This window comes from Pelodiscus sinensis, chromosome 3 (assembly GCF_049634645.1).
Source record: "Pelodiscus sinensis isolate JC-2024 chromosome 3, ASM4963464v1, whole genome shotgun sequence".
Classification (NCBI taxonomy): domain Eukaryota; kingdom Metazoa; phylum Chordata; order Testudines; family Trionychidae; genus Pelodiscus; species Pelodiscus sinensis.
This window is the reverse complement of record NC_134713.1, coordinates 130,129,904-130,148,039: the sequence shown is the minus strand read 5'-3', so window position 1 is coordinate 130,148,039 and position 18,136 is coordinate 130,129,904. Positions and strand designations below refer to the sequence as shown.

Sequence of the window (18,136 nt, the reverse complement as noted above, 5' to 3'; positions counted from 1 at the left end):
CATTTACTCAGTTTGCAATGTAGGACTTTCACTTTTGAGTTCATGCGCTAGGCCAATGTTGTTATGCTAGGATTTCCCTATACTATGAGAGAGGGTTTAAATTATTGTGTAAACCGGTTTCATTGAATGCTTGCAAACTTATATTTCCATCCAGGTTGGTTTTTGTCACCCCTCCCATCCCAACTGTATAAAACAATGCTGGATTAGAAGTTAGACTACTTTATCTTTTAGCCCTTCAGCTTTTAGGGCTTTTGCTGAGAATTTGATTTCTGAGCATTCTCTTGCTCTCTAGCAGATGCCACTGCACACAATCTGCTCAGCACACTTTAGTATGCTGCCTCCTGTACCACTCAGGTTTGGCCCAGATTTCCCTCTGTCATAACAGATGGGTAGCCAAGCCAAATCTGCTACCCTGGGCAGCTGCCCAGAAATCTGAAGCTCTAGGAAGTTGCAAGGTTAGATATAGCTAGAGTCATATTTTCTCTGTAGATACTTGTAAACTCTGCAGGGCATGACTTCGGATGCATCTGAAGAGTACTTGGGGCATAATCTTGTGACCCAGTTCATAGGTTCATAGAGTAATGCCCTTCGATCTCATCTAAGTGTCCTTAATTCCAAAATAAGTACATTAAATTGGATTTATGGCTGAATACGTATCAGTAACGTAACGGTAAAAATATTTCAGGGACATGACAATTATCTTGAAAACCAGCTCTGGGGAATAGAGGGCAAAGGTTAAATTTAAAAGAAATCCAAATATGTTATGGTATAGAAATGGACAGTTAAGGCACTAACAAATCTAACTCTTTGGTGGTGAGGTGATGAGGTTACAGTCAGTGCACAATAGTGTCTACAGTCCCCGATTAGATTAAAGTCAGAGACACATTTGGTTCCTCCCTCCCATCGTGGTCCCACTGCAAGGTAGAATTTAGCAGAATGGTCAATTAACCCTAAATGCAACATCTTCGTGTATAGCAAATGCACTACATTTCAGTAAATTTAACTATAACGGAAGATTGTATTGTTCTGTTGGTAATTTGGGTCTTATCTAGGATGTTACATTTGTTGAATGGCTCGTTTTAAAATTAAACTTAATCTATTTAGGTAACGTCCTTGGAAATTCTCAGAAAACTCACTCTATATTGAGAACAAGTGCTGTTATTTAAGGGGATGGCTTACTGTCATATTCACACATGACAAATTAGTGGAATCTAGTAACAAAAGTCCACTCAGCCTTAACCCTAGAACTGCAACCAGTGCTACTTCCATAAAATATATTAATAACTGGAAGATTTACCCGGTGTTGTTCAGGTCCTTAACTCAAGTTTTGATTTCTTCCATTTAAATCATTGTTCTGGAAGGTGGCGATGAGGGGTTCAGTATGCAGGTTTCCTCAGAGAGAGAGGACAATTCCAGCCCCCTCTCACCATAGCAGTTTGGAGTCAAGTGGGATGTGCCTGTGCATGGCCACTGCAGCTGCAGTGGGCACAGCTAGGGAAGGGGTACATGTTCCTCATCTGGGGAACAGATAGACACACAAACAGACAAATTCTGAAATATATAATAGATAGATGTCCCTTTCTCCATCCTTGCCTCTGCTGGTCCAATGGGGTTATAACTGTCCTGGTCCCCATCTCTGGCCCCCTTGCTGCCCCTGTGGTCATTCTACAGTATAACTCCCTCCTACAAGATCCCTCCATTTATATTGTATGAGGAATAATTGAATTCCAGTCATATCCCATTGTCTTGGCACAACCAAGCCTTGCCTTGCTTTAAATTATGATAAAAGGAAGCCGCATACCAAATTTGCTGGTCCTAGGAGGAGTTCTTGAACAAATGGACTCGCAGATAGATGCACATTTCTAAAATATATAGTAAGATCATCTCTAGTATCGATCAATAATTGCATTAAATATTCTATTATCTATCTTTTTTATCTCAGTCCACTGCATCTTGTTTTCAAAACATCAATTCAAAATCTCAGTTTTATAAATGTATGTCTTTTCTCTTTAGGAGCACATTTACAAACTGATGAAAAGTGATTCCTATCCTCGTTTTCTACGATCCAGTGCCTACCAGGAGCTGCTACAGGCCAAGAAAAAGGTATTGGTCCAGCTTATCTTTTTGTTGCCACAGTACTTGGTGATGGTTAAGTTTGCTGCACTACAGGCCTTTCTCTCCTTTGTGAAAGTGCAACTGGATATCTGGTAGGTGACCAGGTTGGCTTATTTAGCGGGTCACATATATACAGTAGTTTGATTAATGTATCCTGCATGTGTGTATGTTTTAATAAGTTAAATTAGCAAACCTTTTTTTAAATTTTACATCCCACATTGTAGCACTCTTTCTGTTACCAAGCAACAGTTAAATAAAGTAAAATACACACAGTATAGTCTTTCAGATTTGCAAATTTGCTAATTCTCCTTTCTTTATTTTTATTTACAAATCCTACAAATTTCTTAAAATTGATCTAATCCACATGAATAACTTCTGATTTAATTTTTTTTTTAAAAGTACTCTTGGATTTCTCTTTTTCTCCCTTTTTTATATGTCTAGTTTTTTATCAGGTTAGGAATCTAATAAGAAAGTGAGATCATGTCTCACTTATGCAAACAAAACATCCTACCCTGATGCATGACACTTGAGATCTGCATAGACAAGCCCCTCAGTGTGAGGAGCAGATTACTTGATACAGGGTCAAAGTTCTGAATACAAGGAACTTCCAAAACACTTAACAATGCAAAACTGTGTAATGAAATTGTTGCTTGTTACAAGTGGGCCTAATTCTACAACTATCCTGAATTCTGAAATCCTATTGCAATCAGCTGAGAACACTGTCCACAAAATCAGTCCCACTACGCTATGCAGTAATAGTAATAAGCTAATTATGATCACAATAATACAAAACTATGAATAATATGACAACCTAAAAATTATGTGGAAGTACTGTATGGGTTTTTTTTCAAATATTAGTTTCTGAACCATCCAATCTGGAGAAATGTTAAAAGTTCCTGAGAGCTGCTACTGTGAATGCAAAGTCCCTTAAGTTTTGCAAATGTCCGTTCTTTAACATAAGAAATGCTCTCCATTTTTTTTTCTTTTCAGTTTTTCTTTTTAATCAAACCAGTATGATCCATATGAGAAAAGTTGTTTTGTCTGGTAGTATAACTGCTTTGCCCGTCCATTGTTATATAAAAGGCATTCATTAGTAGCATCATACCTACTTTTGCTTCTTGATTTGTACATGAGCTTTGTTTTGCAGTCCATCTTTTCATCATTCCTTCTTTTCTGCTCTATTTGTTTCTTGCTCTTCTTCTTTCCCCCCTTTTCTTTTCTTTTCTTTTCTTTTTTATGCCCCCGTTTTTAATTTAAGTTGGAAAACACACTGGATCGTCGAACATCTTTTGAGAAATTCACACGCAATGTGGTAAGTTTGTTACTTTGGCAAACTCATAAGCCTGATCCATGAAACACCCTTCTTCCTACCACCCCCCTAGTCCCTCACTTTTCCTCCTTCTCTATGACAACAGATAAAGTTTTGCATTCATGCAAATTTATAACTTACATAGAAATGACTGATTCGAACTAGGCTTTCCTTACAGCCCTCCTCCAGCTCTCTCTCCTTTTAGGACACATCTACACAGCAGGGCAAAAGTCGAATTAAGATATGTAATTTCAGCTACGTCAGTTGCATAGCGGAAGTCGAAATAGCTTAATTCAGCTTTTGGCACTGTCTACACAGCAGGAAGTCGAAGGACGAACTCTCTTCCTTCAACTTCCTTTACTCCTCATGAAATGAAGGTTACAGGAGTTGGAGTAAGAAGTCCTCCAGCTCAACATTATTTCGAAATAATGGCTTGCTGTGTAGATGCGCATTCCATAATAACACTGCTGTGTAGACATAGCCCTACTGACTAACCTCAGAGAAAACTAGGTTATCACTGTGGCCATACATGGAGGAATGGGCCTGTGGGAGCCATACTGTTTGCATTAAGGAACATAAAATAAATCCTAGAAAATTGAGTTAATTCACTCTTCATTTTTTTATTAAACTAAAGGAACCCCTGGAAATATGTTTCATGCTATTACTTTTCCTAGTGCATCATAAGATGAGACATGCAGAGTCCATCTAGCCCAGCATCCAGACTTCTGAAAGTGGCCAGTACTAGACACTTCAGAAGAACAGAACAGTGCTGTTATCAAGGGATCTATCTCCTGTTGTCCAGTAGCTGGGAATCAGAGGTTCAAGGATACCTGGAGCAATAACGTGTCCTTGGCTAATAGCCATGGATGGATCTATCCCCCATGAACTTTTCTAATTCCTTTTTGCGCCCAGATATAGTTTTGGCCTCCACAGCACCCTGGCAGCACCCTGGCAATGAGTTGACTTCTCATTGTGTGAAGGAGGACTTCCTTATGTTTTTTTTTAAACTTGATGCCTATTAATTTCATTGGCTGATCCATGGTGATTCTGTTATATGAAGGAGTAAATAACACTTCACTATTCACTTTCTCCACACCATTCATGATTTTGCAAACCTCTGTTATAGTCCCCCTTAGTCATCTCTTTTCTACGCAGAACAGTGCCACTTTTTAATCTCTCTTCACATGGAAGCTGTTCCACCTCCCTACTGATTTTTGTTGCCCATCTCAGTATCTGGTTCTAATATAACATTTTTGGCAGATGATCAGAATTGCACACAGTATTCAAGCTGTGGATGCACTATGGCTTTATAAACTGTGTTTGATGTGTTTTTTAATGCATTGGCTTCCTTTCTTTTTGCTATTCCTACTTTGTACTAAGTGGGGTCTTTACCAATTTTATAATGGGGGTGTGGGAAGTAATCCATGACAACTATCCCCAACTTCTCTCAAACCCAGTAATGTTTCTCAGATTCAAAGGTGCCCTGTGAGCAGCTGATGCTTATAGTGCACTAGAGGTTTGTTTGAATATTGTTTCAATGACGAAGTACAAACAGCCAAAATTCCTGCCTACACTCTTCAATTCTGCTCCATTCCTTATTCACTGAAAAGTAAGAATTTATTTTTGAAAGATGTTGTAGCAAGGTAATAATGGAATTTGGTGGATTTCCTCTCCACAATTTTTTCACCAGCAACCATGATTTCCACTGATGTCCTCACTTACTGGATTATTTTTATTTGTGCCAGTGTCTTTGGGTCTTTTTTGACATTGTGCAAGTTCAAACTAAAGCATTCAACACATTTATTTTTGTAGGGCAGAAACATCCCTATTTTTCCATGCCATAAAAACTGTACACCAACACTGAGGGCGAGCACTAACCTGTTATGAAAAGAGGTAGAAAGATCTTGGATTATACTCAAGTTTGTCTGCATTGTCTATTGAATTGTGCAGTTCACGCTGCTGTGTGTGTTTGTTGTGGCTTTTGCTGTGACAGTTGGTTAATGGAGCTGTGTGTGTTGAAATGAAAAATATAAAGAGCTTCAGCAAAGACCATGGTTTTTGTTTTTAGTTTCCAGGGGAGGAGTGACCATTCTCATAAACAGCCTCCTGTATAATGAGTTGTTAACTCCTTAAAATAAATTTATTTTATGCTAAACAAAAAAGAAACAAGTCAAGTGAAAGAACAAAGTTCTATGACACTGTGAGGATATCTCACATGCTAAAAGAAAACAATATTTGTGATATTTTATTGTAAAGGTTTCCTTTAATACATATTGGGTAACTTACCTTGTACATTCAGAAACTAATTTGGATTCAATGGGACAAAGTCACTAAAACTCCAGGTAAAAGTTGTTAGGTAAAACCCACTAAAAAATAAATAAATAGCCATGAAACAAAAACCCTTTTTTTTTGCATGGTGGTGTTGCCACAGCATGTTTCACTGTGATTTGTGTATTGTTTAAAGAGGTTGGTCTATAAAACAACTTTATAACGTAACAGTCATACTTTCTTTCACTGCAATGTGTAATAGAAATTCCTGTCTTATGTAATCAAGACTGCCCTAGTAGAGAAAACATGGGAACAATTACAGCATAATGTGACCTTTGAGAGTGAGACTTTTTCTGACTGGCAACCTATAATAACTAGGATAATTGTGGGAGTTTTGATCCAAAAGTGGCCTTGCTATGGGTACATTGCAAAAGAAATTATTTTAGTCTGCTTAATGCTGTTGAGAAGAAAATTTACTTGTGTTTGCTAATATATAATATATATTAATATTCTATATTTAGCTGTGATTGCTAATATATAATATATATCAATATTCTATATTAATGTCCTCTATAAAGATAAAATCCAGATGAAATATTAGCTAGAATGTTAAATTTAATGCACAGTAAATAGTTGAAGAATGTTACCCAAAGTAAGTTTTAATTTTTCTGCACTGTATATTCATTCTCATTCATGTATCACCTCTTCCCACTTTTCCTCCTATCCTTCACACCATGTATTAACTTTTGTCTTTTGAACTTTGTCATCCTATACCCCAGAACAAAGGCAGATGCCACAGACAAGGGAAATTTGCATTAAGTAATAATAATTCTAGATAGGGTACGAACAATGGGGCAAAAGTGTGGCTTAAAAGAAAGAATGTCAGGGAAAGACAGTCTGGGCAGGGGGAAAGATTTTAGGATGAATAAAGCACTAAAGAGGAGCAAGTGAGGGGGAAAATGGGTGGAATCAGAAAGTAGTTTGCTAGAATTCAAGAGGATAATAAAGTCTTTCAAACTGTGTGTTTAAGCATTTTGTCTTAATATCTAGGTACTTGATCCTTTGTTTGTTTGTTTGTTTGTGGTTTTTGTTGTTGTTCTGGCTTTCAATCTCCTCATTTCTCCCACCACTAGCAGGATGTAAGAAGGTTCTGGACAGGCAAGGTGCTGAAAATCTGTGTGGTGCCAAAACTACCATTGAAAACAATGGACTCTTGGCAACTTCCAGAATTGGCCCTAAAATGAGAGCTATATATTTGCAATATGATTCTATTGTCTGTGGTATCTTTTTTTTTTTTTTTTTGGTCAGAAAAACTCAAGTCCACATCACTTTTAAGGGAGGTCCTGTTCATACCAACTGTGTCTGTTGAGATACAAAGGGCCAAATATTCAAACACTGGCATTTCAGCTGCCACTGTGTAGTACACATGCATACACACCAAATAGCAACAATGCAGACTTGTTGCTTCCTAACAGGAGTACCTCTGCACTAGGTTGCTCACTTGCGAGCATAGCTGCCCACATTCATATATACAATGTCCTATTTGTCTGTATACAAAGATAGATTCCAAGCAAAAGTATCTGTTTAGAAATATGGCCTTAATAAGCTCTAGGCATAAACCCATCACCCAGATCATCGGTGACAGTAACTGGATTAGAAACCAGGAGTACTTCCTGATTCAGATCTCAGCCTTGATGGCTAAACAATTTTGTTTTGATATTTTTTCATAAAGACTCCTAATTCTTATATCCTCACTCTCAACAACTTCTGTAGTAGTTTGCATGAGAAAAATACTGAGGGTTAGATTGAGTCACAAGTAATTCTGCTATCTGCTACCACTGAGAACAACCTAATTCCATCCTCTTTGGAACCTCCCTTCAGGTAGTTGAAGGCTGCTATTAAAATCCCCCCCCCCCTTCTCTTCTGCAGACTAAATAAGCCCAGTTCTCTTAGCCTCTCTCCATAAGTCAGATGCCCCAACACCCTAATAATTTGTATTGTCCTCTGCTGGACTCTCTCCAATTTGTGCACATCCCTTATGTAGTGGGGACCCCAAAACTGGATAGAATACTCCAGATGTAGACTTACCAGTGCCAAATAATATCTTCCTTTTTTAAAACTCTCCTTTTTGTAGGACTTCAGTAATGTATTTAAATACTATCCCATCTCCTTTCATATATAATAAATAAAGCTGATAGAAACACCCTGGACACATTTTGGTGAGAATTAAAAAAAAAAACCTTTTTAAAATATGAAAAATTATAAGAATGCAATAATTTTTTCTGTGACATTTCTAATCATAATTCTTTGGGGACATTTTTATTAAATCAAACTTTTATGAAAAAAATCATATAGAACTTAAATAATGAAATTTCAGTCCACTCTGGTAACTAAGTATAGAAACAAAAAGAAATGTTTCTATATGCTGTTATGTAAAGGATAACACCTAAAATCAAAGGAAGAGAGAAGTCCTTGGAGGACGACTTGTGTTTTTAACTTTTCACAGAAATATGGGACTCATGAAAGGTGCTAGACTGACAGTCTATTGAAGTTTTCCATCTGTGTCCAGAATAGCTAGCAGTGCCAGTTTCTTCTACCCTGCTGTGCTCAGTGTTCTTGAAGTAAAAATTTAAAGGATTGGCTCTAAGGTGGTTGGCTAGTTTTATTTCCACATCCAGTGAGTTATCTCGCCTCACCGCAGATGCAGACAACACATGTACAAGTTTCAGGTTGGTTTGTGCTTTGTTATATGGATATACACCCACAACAAAACAAGACCACCTGACCAAATTCATTCTATGTAGTATACCAAGCAACCAGTATGTGATAGTAACCTTCACTCATTACCTATTCAGTGAAATGTGAACCAGTGACCTTGAGCAGAAAGGTTTTATAGGGCTCAGTGCTAAATCCCTGAGACATCCACTCCTGCTAGGATTATAGGCATATTTACTAGTGTCCCATGATGTTGTTATCTCCAGCTCAATGAGCAAACATTGGAGTACTTCATGCATGAGATGAGAAATTGTCAGGACCATTAAACACAGCCAATTTGCACAATGGCTCAACAAAATATCACTTAGCATTGATGTGTCAAATTGTGGCATACAGAAGGAAATTCAAATTGTTTAAATTGTCCTTTGTACTTAGGGTACATCTAGACTACATTCTTGTTTTGAAAGGAGACATGGAAATTCAGCGCTAATTTGCATATCTTCTTCCAATCGCTTTTTCGAAAGCATTTATTTAAAAAAAGAAAGCAGTTTAGATGCAGTTCTTTAAAAAAAAAAAAAAAAAACCTTTTTCGAAAGAATCCTGCACACCTCATTTTTTGAGGAAGAAGGGTTCTTTCGAAAAGGTTTTTTTTTTTAAAGAACCACATCTAAACTGCTTTTTCAAAAAGAACGCTTTCGAAAAAGCAATCGGAAGAAGATATACAAATTAGCACTGAACTTGTTAAAAAAACAAGCCCTCTAAAACCTCTCTCAAAAAAAAGAACGTAGTCTAGACGTACTCTTATTGTACAACTTGTTTTACATCAAATCATTTTAGGGCCATGTTAAACAATAGAGGTGAGATTGTCTTTTATGTTATCATTCTTGAGGGATCTTTGTGGACAAACATATAGGATTCCATATGTAATAATGAAAGGAACTTAATGAAACCTCAGTCATCAGACACTACAAATCTAATACAGAATGATAAGAGATTTTTAAGTTAAACTTATGAAGTATTTTCCCAGAAGCCAATTTTGAGAGGCTAAACATACTAATTTCCTAACCAACAGTTAGAGTTGTTCAGGAGTTTTAAAGTGAATCATTTCTAATTAGAAAACCAAGCTAGCCAATTTGTCAAAACTGAAACATTTTAGGGGAAAGTATTAAATTTCTGTGAGTGTCCTCACATTCCCAAATTATCAAAAAAATCATTCTGACATTTTCTTTAAAAAAATCTAGTTTCTTGCTTCAAACTTTCTTTATATTTCAAAATTGAAGCTAAATATTTTAGGTAAAATATGGCTAGAATCAAAACAAAACATTTCACAGTAATAGAAATGAAGGATTTTGATGACTCTCACCATTTTCAAGATTTCAAATTTCATCGTGATTCAGGATAGGAAATAGCATTTCCTATCCCATTCAGCCAACAATTAACCAAAATAAAGAGCAGCATCTTATTCCATTTCTAATGAAGTTTTGCCAGAGCAAGGCTCCAGGATTTGCTCCAGAGTACCAAGACCATATTTGTCAGGTTAGGTTTGAGATACAAATGAGTAGAGCCTAGTACTTCAAATATACTTCACCTTATGTAACCTCTGCCTCCATCTTTCCCTGTTGTGTCAGTCTTTAATAATATTTGATTACTCCCCATTGGTCACTGTTGCAGTCTCAGAAGAAAATAAAATCAATTCATAAATCAGTCCCATTTTAAACTCACACACAAACTCTGGGTAAAATTTTGCAAGTGATATAGGAGCACAATTTTGAAAAGTATGCAAGTGATTTTGAAAAGTATGCAAGTGATCTCATACTCTCATGAGACCTTAAGCTTCTGTCACATAAGCGGCTTTTGATAATTTTATCCTCTGAACCTTATTTATTTCCTATTCCACACTTCAACTGTTAAGCATGTCAACCTTTCTCCCAGGCCCCAGTCTAGGGAAGGCTTAACATTTCATTGACAGGAAGAGCCACCTGTTAAGGAATAGAAGGAGAAACACTTAGAGGGAGAGACAGTGATAAGGTACTAGCTGGTTTTGGAAAAATGCGGGAAATAGCAAAACTAGGAAATCCGCTCTCTCCAAGAGCCATTTGCTCCTCCTTTCTTCACTCTTGTCAATTATCCACCTCCTTACAAGGTGGTCTTAGGGGAGCTACATCATTGGCTGCTATCTTGCATGTCCTCCTCTCTAGCCATCGCAGTGCAAATCCTTACAACAGGTTGAAGGGAAGAGGAATCTTGATCCTACCCTGAATCTCACACCTTCTGCAAAGCCTGTTGAGCTCCTTGGTGCCACTGTTGTGGTGAAAACACTGGCATAAGCTCCATAAATCTTGCTTCTGCCTACTTCCTGAAGCAGAAGCATATTTGTGGGACATCAGGCACAGCTATATGTGGAAGATTGGGAAGAATTTGTGGCCCAGAACACCATGTTAAGGGGAATAATAGCTGGCTAAAATCTATAAAAGTATTTATTTTAGTCTCCTTAATCTCCTCAGAGACCCTACCCATCACTATCAAAGCCTTTATTTGTAGATATCTGGGGTTACACTTGGAAGTTTCTCATATAGAAACCAACTTTATTGCCAGCAAGCCACAGGTGTTTAACACATAAACAAATGAATAACAGAGAGCAAAGGGTTTGGTGAAATTTCTTGATCACATTATGTTCGTGTCAGTGTGCATACTGTGCATCTATTACACAGTGAGGTGCTTGGGATTTTTATTACTAGTAGCTTTGAGAAATATTGATGAAACTGAGTAGCATCTGCTCTAATAATGAAGAAACATAAAAAGGGGCTGTTGAACTTGCTTCAACAGGAGCAGAAATAAAGAGAATTTACCTTTTTAAAGGTTAAATGTCATCTTCCACCCCTCTATCTTTCCTCTTCTATGTGTTTCAGTACTCGCTTATATGGAGCTTTAATGTTATCTTCTATAAGCAAGTAACTGATTTTATTGACATTGTTGCTAGCATTTTTGTGAGTTATATGAGATATTAATGAGGTGATACTTAAAAAAGTAAGTGTGTCTTATGTTCTAATATAGACTTCAATTGGATAAGATTATACATATTTCTTTCTGGCTCTAAATAATTCCTAAAATTGCTTATTTGGGTTAACTGATTGTGTAATTTTCTCCCTAATCCTATAAACTTTAAAGTACAATTAGTTGTATTCTAAAAAATGTTAACTATATAAAAACATTAGCCCCATAATCAACACATCTGCTGACTGTCTATATTCAAAGTCATACTTGCTCAGTTTGCCGATATTTTACTCTCTCTTCTGTTAGCTTCTAAAGCTAGCACAGTATTTGATTTTGATTCCAGTTTAGCCTGTCTGTTATAACAGAATTGTTATCTAGATTTCATTTGCAAGGCAATAGTGTTCTCTCAGTTGTACCTGTGCAGACAAAATTGCTGCATTGGAACAGACAAAATTGCTGCATTAGAACATCCTGAAACTTTTAGAAAAATTCAGATATGGGCCTTGCCGTAATGCTCTGTAAAATAACCATGTATCAATATTATTTTATTATTCAATAGCTGTGTTGCCTGCGAGTATTCAGAAGCATATCCGTTGATTGTTGTGATTCAAACAATTGTCTATTGTTATACTGCTGTTAGTCGCCCCAAATTAAATATATTTGAGCAAGAGATGCACTCTATTGCTTTTTGTATTTTATCTACGGAATTGTTTACTAAATACCAGTCAGTTACACCTGTCTTACTCCCACTCTTAATGGAGAAGCACAGGTGTCAGTTACTTACATAATAATTTGGCCTGAAAAACCTGTATTACAGTGACGATTCATAAGGAAAAAAGAGCCCAACTCAACTCTCTGTTCACTGAATGATATAGGAGAAGTGACATCTAGATAAAAATAACTTTTTTTGTGAAATAAGCACATCTGGAAATTGTTGAGAGGCAATAAATATGAAATCCTACCATGATAACTTTAAAGAGCCAGCTTTCAGAGTAGAAGTACACTTTAGAATGGATTTGAAGTGTACAGCTTTCTAGACCTTGAGGTAAACATTTTGCAAGTTAGAACAGAGGCCACGTCTATACTCGCGAGAAAGTTGACCTAAGACACACAACTACAGCTACAAGAATAGAGTAGCTGCAGTTGATGTACCTAAAGTTGAGTTTCTGTGGTGGCCTCACTGTGGGAGGTCGATGGGAGAAACTCTGCCATTAACTTCTTTTACTCCTGGCAACCCCCGTGGAGTACTGAAATCAATAGAGGTGCTATCAGTGGTCAATTTAGTGGGTCCTTACTAGACTAGCTGAATCGAACCCCGAAGGTTGATCTCTGGAGCATCAATCTCAGGGTAATTGTAGATCTGGCCTTAATCAGTTTTATTTAATGTCCAAGCCAGACTGCAGTCTAACTGTCTCTTAGCTGCTTTGGCTCCATTTATACATATAAATAGAATGGATGCACAAAGGAAGCATGGCTGATGAATAAGAAGCTACTATGTTTAAATAGTCTCTTTTCTGACCAGAACCACACCTTAATTGTAAAATATAGCTCTTAAGATCTTTTAGAATGGTATATGTGAAGTTTTATGCACATTGTTCAGCTGATACTACATTTCATATTTTTAAAGCAATGGCATAACTTCCCAGAGAAGAAGGGCAGCCTCTTGCTTGGAAATTTGAAAACAAGAGTGGCCAAAGATTGGAAAACATAGTAGGAGAGCAATATAGAAGGAATTTCACCAAATGAAATGAATGGGTAGCAGGTTTAAAACTAATAAGTGAAAGTTCTTCTTCACACAGCACATAGTCAACCTGTGGAACTCCTTGCCAGAGGAGGCTGTGAAGGCTAGAACTATAATAGAGTTTAAAGAGAAGCTAGATAAATTCATGGAGGTTAGGTCCATAAAAGACTATTAGCCAGGGAGTATGAATGGTGTCCCTGGAGACGGATGGCACGAGATAAATCGCTTGATCATTGTGTCTTCGGTCCACCCTCTCCGGGGCACCTGGTGCTGGCCACTGTTGGCAGACAGGCTACTGGGCTAGATGGACCTTTCGTCTGACCCAGTACGGCCATTCTTATGTTCTTATGTTCTTATGAATTAATGCTTTATGGGGGTTTTTCCATCATTCACCTCTGTTGTTTTGTGCATCTGTGTTATGTTCAACTGTCATGTTTTTAATTTAAGGCTAATTTGTAAAGACTAAAAATTGGTCATGACCACTTTCTGCAAATTTAAAATAATGTATGAAACACATTGTGCGTGTCTCAAAATTCAAGGTAACTTAATCAAAACTGCCATCATTTGCTTGGTTTTGGATCAAAATTGCCTCATTTTTACAAGTTATCATAAATATCTCCCTAAAACCACTGCAGAGGAAAGGGATCAGAACTTGGCTGTAGTTCACCAAAAGCTTCATGAATTTCTAAACTTTGAGAACCTGGTGCTGGTATTGTATTTGCAGCTAAAAGCTGAGTAAGAATCTTCTGTTGTCTGATTTTGTAACAAATGCTTTGCCACAGTGCTGTTAATTGCTGATCTGTGCAGTTTTCTTTGATCCTTGTTCAGGAGAATGCACTGTTATACAAATTAACGTCCAAGTCAAACCAACAAAGACTTCACAGGAGGGAGTTCATTAATTCAAGATCTTCAGAAAATTGTAAAGCCCATTTGCACATAGCCATGTACTAAAATAAATACTTAATATTACTTGTGAATAATTTCATTTCATATGCTTATGTATTTTGCTGGGATTTTTAAATCAGCCTAGAGGATTTAACCACTCAAATGCTATTGAAATTCAATGGGAGGTGGGTGCAAAACTCAATTAGATTCCTTTGAAAATCTCTCCTTAAATTGTCCTGCCGATTAACATACAACAGATGTGACAGTCTTTGCCACCATAAAAAAAGTATTGAAAAGAATATAATGTTAAGGGTTTTCCCAATATTTCAGTTTGGGAAAGACTGCTTTATTTCTAAGGCTAACCATGGACAAAGACAGACTGAACCCAAATAAAGTTGGAGTAATCATTCATGCAGGGGAATTTATATATAAATAAGCTTTAGACTTAAAATTTCATTATAAATTAATTTTAATCATTGATCACTGACAGATCTGTAACTTCTCTGAGACAGCTTACCTTTCAGCTTGACTTTTAAAACAAATCTAATCATGTTCATAATATTTAAAATATTAGGGATCCAATCTTACGTTAATTTCAACACCCACATACATATTAAAAATATGAACATATTTAATGCAAGAGTGCAAAATAGATTTGTAGCTAAGCTATAATAATGTTTTTAAAGTATCCTTATCCTATTGGCAGAAATAAGTAAAATATTTCATAGGTTTCATTAGCTGCTGAACAAATTATATAATTTGCAGGCTGGAACAGTACAAGTGGATATGCACATCAAAAGTGTTGCAAAAAATGGTTGCTTCATGTGCAGCCTCTAAACATTGTAAAATGGGATGTGGGTAAGCAAGTGAGGAGGTTGGAGGTAGAGATAAGAGTGGATGAGAACAAGCTTGCTTTCTTCTGAAATGCCAGGTATTCTTACTGACAGTGGCAGCATACCAAATTTGATGATCAATTCATATAATCCAGCACAGCAGATCATGTTCTCTTAAAAAAATAATTTGTACAAAGAAAAAATTGCATCCAGGTCTACTGAAAGTTCTGTTCTTTAAACTTGTAAATGTAAGAGTTATTTTATTTCATTTATTTCCAGTTAATTCGCTGATGAATCATGTTACAGCAAATGTTTACAGTTGAATTTCCCCGTGAGAGAAAAACTGAATTTATGGTGAATATAAATACCAGCATTAGATATATTTGTGTAAGACAGCTGAGTTTTATTAGACCAACTAACATAACAGTAATAGGTTTTTACTGACAGGACAAAAAGAGGCTTGTTTACCATGTAATTACTGTTGATATTTTTTTAAATGAACTTTTGATTTTTCCCATTTCTCATATTGTCTCTGAAATCTACTTGCTCTTTCAGGGTATGTCTACACAACAGCGTTATTTCAGAATAACGGATATTATTTTGAAATACCAAAGAGCACATCTACACAGCAAGCCATTATTTCAAAATAATGGTGAGCTGGAGGACTTCTTACTTAGACTCCTGTAACCCTCATTTCCTGAGGAGTAACAGTGCCAAAAGCCAAAATAAGCTATTTCGACTTCAGCTATGCAATTGACGTAGCTGAAGTTGCATAGCTTAATTCGACTTTTGCCCTGTTGTGTAGACATGCCCTCAGTGAGTAGCAGCAGAAAGTCACTAGTTATCTTGAACTATAGATTTTCTTCTCTTGTACTCTAGATCTGATCCCTGTGCATTAATTCCACTTTATTATCTGAATTAGTTAAGATGCCAAAATATAACTGTATATCAACAGAAATGCAAACAAAGAAATGAAATGGAATCCAAGGGCCTTCAAAGCAGTATAAGTGAGACACTTGTTGTACACCTGTACAATGATTGTTGTAAACAGTAGAAATATAACCCCCCTATCGCCACTCTCCCCAAAACCCCAGCAACTTTAGCTTAAAAGCTTGGAGGAAGGATGTTTTTCTACTTGTATCAGAACACTTATCTTGGCACCTTCTGAGACATGCTGTATTGTAGGATCCTTCTTGAAGCTATTTTAAGCGATAGGACTGACCAACAGCAAAATCTTAGTGTTGACTTGCTGTTAAGCACAAATAGATCCTTTTGGATGATACTCTATAGCAGCGGTGGGGAATGTCTGGCACACTGGCTGCATGCAGTTTCATCAAGGTTAGACGGTGCTAGGCCTGCGGACGATTTGTTTTCCTGAACGTCCCCCGGCATGGAGCCCTGCAGCTCCCAGTGTTTGCGTTGTGCTGTTCCCGAACAATGAGAGCTGTATGAGGTGACGCAGACTGAGCCACTGTTTCCTGTAAATCCCCACCCCTGCTCTAGCTTATAATTTTCTGGATAATTATGTGAAACAATCTTTCTGTTGACAGTGTTGGATTCAGTTTTCTGCAGGTGTTCAAAGTATAAAAGGAACTTTTTTTGCAAATTAAGTTTTGATGTTAGCTCCCATTGGTGCCCCCATACTGTTGCCACATCACTGTCAAATTGCTAGGTGTTTGCTGTTGAGTAGGTTTTCAGTGATCATGCCTCTGTCTTCTGTTTTTTGTTTTTATCTTTTCCTCAGGGGAAATCGCTCACGTCAAAGAGGTTAACCAGTCTAGTGCAGTCCTACTAAAAGGATCATCCTTGTAGCATGGAAGCAGACTCAAATCATTATACATATTTGTAGCTCACTGATTGCCTGAATCAGAGGAGAGTAGAACAAGATGTTGCATGAGCAAGGACCTGACTTGTTTTCTTTTGTGTATACTAAGGCATTACAGACTCCGAGGGACTCTAACCTTTCGATGCCTCCATTTCGAAAATTGTCTGCTCACTTCCTCCTTCATATCAAGCTGGATCTGTGTCATTTTATTTTCTGCAAGCTCAAGTACAGTGAAAAAAAAAAAGCTTCTGCTAGACACAGTTTATTAAAAAATCCTGTCCATTCACAAACTGGAAGAAATGTAAAAAATGCATATACTAATAAATATACATACGACATCACATTTATTGCACAAAAATTAGCACAGCAGGTTCCATTTCACTGATGTATTCACACTGAGAAAGAAAGCCTGTGTCTTTGTCTGTTGTCTGTATATTCTCTGTTAATGTTTCTTGCATTTATTTTTATACCATATTTAAAAAAGAACACCTTTTAATCCAAATGTATTAAACTTGATCCTTTCTCTGTAAATTTGTGTATGTTTATATTGTTGTTTTATCTTTCATTAAAAGATGCAGAATCTCTTTCCTTTGGTAAATTTGGGATTTCAATGCTGAGCCAGAAAACAGAAAGCCATCTTGAGAAGTTGTTTAAAGTCGAGTTCTTAGTGCATTTTCAAATGGCATCCTGCAGTTCTGTGTTTGCTGACTCACTCTCTCAAGATCAAACATACCTATTTTACAAGTAAAAAAAAATGTTATTTCTAACTACCAGCGAAGCCAAGTCAGCTTGTGGTCTGGATCAAATGAGGTTCTTTTCATCTTACTCATCATCACTAGTAAATAAATGAAATTTCTGCTGGCTCGACTAAACCTGTAATCCAATTCTGCATTCCTTTTGTTTATAAATTATATCCCCAGTGACACCTATGTGACCAGTTTGAAATTTAGCAAATATTTCTGCTGAAGTGTAAGAAGAAATAGAATTCAGCTTGTTCTTTTAGTTCTGTTAAAAAGCAGTAAAACTTCAATCACTTCTTGAAGTGAGCAAATCGATTGAATGCAGAGAGAGAAGCTATTCTGCAAGAAAATGTTATTTTCTCCACAATCATTTTTGATATAATTTCATTTTAAACTAAAAAGATGGTGCTACAGTTTGAGATACTGTCGTCAGAGAGCAGCTCCTTGACTGGAAATGTGTAATGTCTTTGAATTCAGATTCAAGGGCTTCATTCTGCTCAACCATTATGCAAATAGTTCTTTCTTTGGAATTACCCATATGAGTAAGGATTTAGTGGTCATGATTGGAAAAATCAGGCCCTCAATTTGCAAAAATGCCCAGCAAGTTTGGCACATTTTGAAGCCATGTTGAGAAGGGAGATGAAAGATATTGCTTTGGCCTAAAGAAATAGCACTTTTAACTGGTACAGAGCCCATGAAAATAGTAGATCC

The 18,136-nt window shown here is 36.8% G+C and overlaps 1 protein-coding gene across 6 annotated transcripts in view; it reads left to right on the top strand.

The window, feature by feature from the left end:
• RGS7 (regulator of G protein signaling 7) overlaps positions 1 to 17,762 on the top strand; it is a 374,326-nt gene extending 356,564 nt beyond the window's left edge. For 4 of the 6 annotated variants that reach the window (XM_075924826.1, XM_075924827.1, XM_075924830.1 and 1 more), the window contains 2 exons: positions 2,014 to 2,103; positions 16,795 to 17,762. In XM_075924826.1, coding sequence (XP_075780941.1) covers positions 2,014 to 2,103; positions 16,795 to 17,070 — 366 coding nt within the window. In that variant the 3' untranslated portion in view covers positions 17,071 to 17,762. The other 2 variants (XM_075924832.1, XM_075924828.1) reach the window with 2 other exon arrangements.
• Positions 17,763 to 18,136: the final 374 nt, after the last annotated feature.